Here is a 4,442-nt window from a genome sequence, read left to right on the forward strand (position 1 = left end):
GCTTTCCGTTTTCGTCGTGGAGAAAAACAAAGCTGCTTTTCTTCAGGTTCCTTTGCCCTTCACGTCCCCGACGGCAGAAGTAAACGGTTATGTGGAACCACACGTTGTTCAGGAGGCCCTGAGGCGTTGAGGGGCTCATAACAGCGCTCCCTTTCAGACGTCGGAGATCTTCGTTCTCAATACAAGCTTTCTGCTTTACGCTTTCCTCTCCCTGTTGCTTCATATTTTTTAGCTTAGCATCAAGCATTTGATTTGACTGCTGGAAAGCAGGGTCAGTGGAAATATGTATGCCTTTCTTGAAGAGCGGGTTGTTTAAAAACCTCTCTATGCCATTACCGAAACCAAGCAACGTACTCCTGGTGTAATTGCCACCGTCTTTGCTCCTTGTTTCGGCATAAAAGAGTCGGAGGTTGTTGTTCAACTCTTCTTTGGTTTTTCCACCAATATTTTCGTCAATGCCTCGTGCTGAAGCCCATTCTGAATGAGAAAAGACCAACGTAGGTGTTGAAAAAGTATTTATTTTTCTTAACAAAAACTGACTTACATTACATTTTACCGAGTGGCGTGAATATAAACTTATGTGTTAATTACACAATATTTGTCTTTCACAAAAGTATTTTTACTGAGAAATTACCTTTGACTAACACAGCATAATTTGTGGCATACTTTGTAGACTTCGCTTGGGCTTCCTCGACGAGGTCATCCAGCTCATGATCGTTCAGTTGCGCAAATCTTGTTTCTGCAGTCTTCTGCCGTTTTGGTTTCAAATTCTAATCAAGGCCCTAATTGAAATTTGGGGAATCTTCGTTCATTTCTTAATTTCAGTTTCAAAGGTTTGACAGCTGAGAATGTATCCCTGAAAGTATTCAAATTCGCCGCGAACCGCAAAACTCTTTAGGTCACTCAACCATGTTTACATACGTACTCTCATGCAAGCACGCCTCTCGGCCAATCAGAGCGCGCGTACTATCTTAGTTGTTCTGTAAAAAAATACATAAAACATAAGTTACATAAAAATGCATAAAACATATTAAATACACTTTATCTAAACAACAATTTACCATTTTTTTAAACCAATTCAACGTCTTGTTCACTAAGGGTTAATGCATATATGGAATAAGCCATTGCTATTGTTCCCGAGAGTTCATATCTAAACACTAGTTTTACTGTTCCATCTTTGATATCTGCTTTTTGTTTCGTTAAATCGAAATATATGAATGGGTTTGAAAATTTGTCCTTCTCAATAACGTTCCTTCACCGAATTCACTGTTTTTGTGAGCAAATTTTAATACATCTCTATATACTCGTGTTAAATTTCGTTTAAGATTGTAATGTAATTCAGGGTATTCAATGCCATTTCCGACATTCAGTCATTGTTCTTGGATCTGTTGATACTGAAAAAGTGTCATACCAAAATGGATTAGGTGGTTGGTTATCCAAATTAGCATCATCGATTATAAAAACAAAAACATGACGAGGCTTCGATTCACCAGAAGATATGGTAAAATGACCTGATCTTTGCTGTGTAGAATTGCTTCTCTCGATATTTTCTCTCAAATAAGTCCATATATGCGGTTTAAGATTTGACTCATATACAACGTTTGTACTTCAGAATTGAAGACAATCCTAGGTACAAATAACTGCATTTTCATAATCATAACCCGGCAATCATTTGCGGCTTGCCAAATAAGGTTATTGTCAGATTCAATCGTCAATTTTATTTCAATTCTTGTGGAGGGTAATAATTCGTTTTCCAGTGATTCCTGTTCAAAGGCAGTTCAAAATCAACAACAGATGACGCACCAAGTGTAGTGTCTTGCAAGTATGGTATGCGGACCTATGTAACGCACGGAGTTATTGGTATCTAGGGAGAGAGATCCGCCATGTTGTATAGCCACGTGTAGTTTATTAAAGTTGTGTTTATCCAAGCTTTAAGTGTGCTTCCAATAGCCATCCGATAGTGAAACGTTACACTGGCGACGAGGACGGGATTTACGGAATTTTTGGGGTAATTATTTTTGAAATATTATACGAAGGAAACACAGTTTGAGAGTGTAATGAGTGAACAAAACACTAGTCAACCAGCCGGGCCAAGTCAGCCAACAGCGATCCGGACAAATGAAGTACGAAGTCTACCCTGTTTTGAACCCAGGGCAGAACCCCACACTTTATCGGTACGTTGGAAGCGTTGGAAACGTTCTTTCGATTTGTATGTGTTGGCAAAAGGGATTGTGGAAGATCGTCAGAAGGTTGCTCTCTTGTTGCACACCGCAGGACAAGAAGTTCAGGATTTGTATTACACGCTTGCCCGTCCGGAGGAAGAGATTACAAAGATGTTGTGGAGCTATTGGATAGCTACTTTGTACCGAAAGTAAACGTGCCTTTTGAACGCCATGTTTTCAGGCAAATGAAGCAACAATCACATGAGAAAGTAGACCAGTTTGTTTGCAGGCTAAGGCAGAAGGCGATTACATGTGAATTTGCGAACGTGGATGAGACGATTCGGGACCAACTGATCGAGAAATGCCGAGACGGCAGGCTCAGACGAAAGTTTCTGGAGAAAACAAATGCTACTTTAAAAGACTTACAAGACATTGCAAGAAGTCATGAAGCTGTAGACGCGCAGATGGAGTCGATGAACAAGTCACCGGTTAGTAGCAGAGATCAAGTTCATTCAGTTAAACAACAAAAGTTCCAAGCGAAGGGAAGAGGGCGTGACCCTAAGAAAGGAGGGTCAAACATCAGATCGCGAGGGCCTGGGGCCAAACAACCCAAAGCATGCTACAACTGCAACCGTCTAGGCCATTTCGCAAGGGATTCGTGTTTCCCAGCTAAGAATAAAGAGTGTGGAAAGTGTGGAGCTCGTGGACATTTTGCGGTCTGTTGTGGAAACAAGAAACTTTCGTCGAGTAGCCAGAAGGGGATTGTTCCAGAGACTAAGAAGAGAGCTTATCAAGTGGCAGAAGGGGTCTCTGGAGAAGGAGATGGTTATGCATTTACTGTTGGAGGAGGGCTGAGAGTTGGAGAAATTACACTCAAGGTGGGAGGAGTAGTGTTAGACAGTGTACTTATTGACTCTGGGGCATCATGTAACCTGATTGACTGCAACACTTGGAATAATATGAAACAGAATCGGATCGAATGCGAATCCCAAGTGTCGGATAAGAAGTTATTTGCGTACGGACAGAAGGAACCGCTCGAGGTCGTAGGAACATTTGTGGCAGAGGTAGTATGTGAAGATAACGGAGCAGAGTGTGTAGATGAGTTCACGGTCATTAAGGGAATAGGAAGACCTTTGCTGGGAAAGAAAACAGCCGAAAAGCTTAACGTGTTACGCGTAGGACCAGAACGTTCCTAATATTTGTTCCATAGTGGAAGAAGGGTGTGACCAGGACATCCGGGAGAGTTATGCTGACATACTCACTGGGGTTGGAAAGCTAAAAGATTATCGCCTCAAGCTACACATTAATAAAGAAGTTAAACCTGTAGCTCAGCAAGTACGTAGACTCCCTTTTGGAGTAAGGGACAAAGTAGATCTCAAATTGGGTGATGTCCTTAGCAAGGACATCATAGAAGAAGTGCCAGACACACCAACGTCGTGGATATCACCACTCGTGGGAGTCCCAAAACCGGACGGTAACATACGAGTTTGCGTAGATATGAGAAGGGCAAACGAAGCGATTATTCGTGAACGTCATCCGATACCAACGATAGAAGAAGTTCTTTACGATCTTAATGGGTCAACTGTCTTTAGTAAACTTGACCTCAAGTGGGGGTTCCACCAAGTTGAACTAGAAGAAGAGTCAAGAGAAATCACCACATTTGTCACCCATCGAGGGCTGTATAGGTATAAGCGGCTTATGTTTGGTATCTCGTCAGCCCCTGAGAAGTACCAGAGGATCATATCCGATGTTATACGTGGTTACAAGGGAGTGGCAAACATAGCTGATGACCTAATCGTTCATGGGAAAGATGCCGGAGAGCACGATAAGAATCTACATGCAGTTTTACAGCGCCTGAGAGAGAGAGGTTTAACCTTAAATGGAGCCAAGTGTCAATTTAGATTACACAAGTTAACCTTTTTCGGACATAACCTGAGTCGTGAAGGAGTTTCGCCAAGTGAAGAGAAGATTGCGGCAGTCGTGAACGCTCGACCCCCAAAGAATGCCTCCGAAGTGCGCTCATTTGTACAGCTAGTCCAGTATTCATCAAAGTTCATCCCGAACTTTTCACAAGTCGCTGAACCTCTACGGAAGCTGCTGCGGAAAGATGAAGTCTTCATTTGGGGTGTCGAACAACAAAGGGCATTCGAAGAGCTCATAGGTCTCATGACGTCAGCGAAAGCACTGGCTTATTTCAGAGGGGATTGCAAGACAAGGATAGTGGCAGACGCAGGACCAGACGGCCTGGGAGCAGTGTTACTCCAGTTTCAAGAAGGGGAA

At 42.5% G+C, this 4,442-nt stretch overlaps 1 protein-coding gene across 1 annotated transcript; it reads left to right on the top strand.

Annotated features, from left to right (window-relative positions):
• The first annotated feature begins 2,407 nt into the window (after window positions 1-2,407).
• On the top strand, window positions 2,408-3,358 carry LOC137968488 (uncharacterized). Its single transcript, XM_068815053.1, has one exon. The coding sequence runs from the start codon at window positions 2,408-2,410 to the stop codon at window positions 3,356-3,358; it is 951 nt and encodes a 316-aa protein (XP_068671154.1).
• The last annotated feature ends 1,084 nt before the right edge of the window (window positions 3,359-4,442 follow it).

The sequence above is a fragment of the Montipora foliosa genome, chromosome 8 (assembly GCF_036669935.1).
Source record: "Montipora foliosa isolate CH-2021 chromosome 8, ASM3666993v2, whole genome shotgun sequence".
NCBI lineage: Eukaryota > Metazoa > Cnidaria > Anthozoa > Scleractinia > Acroporidae > Montipora > Montipora foliosa.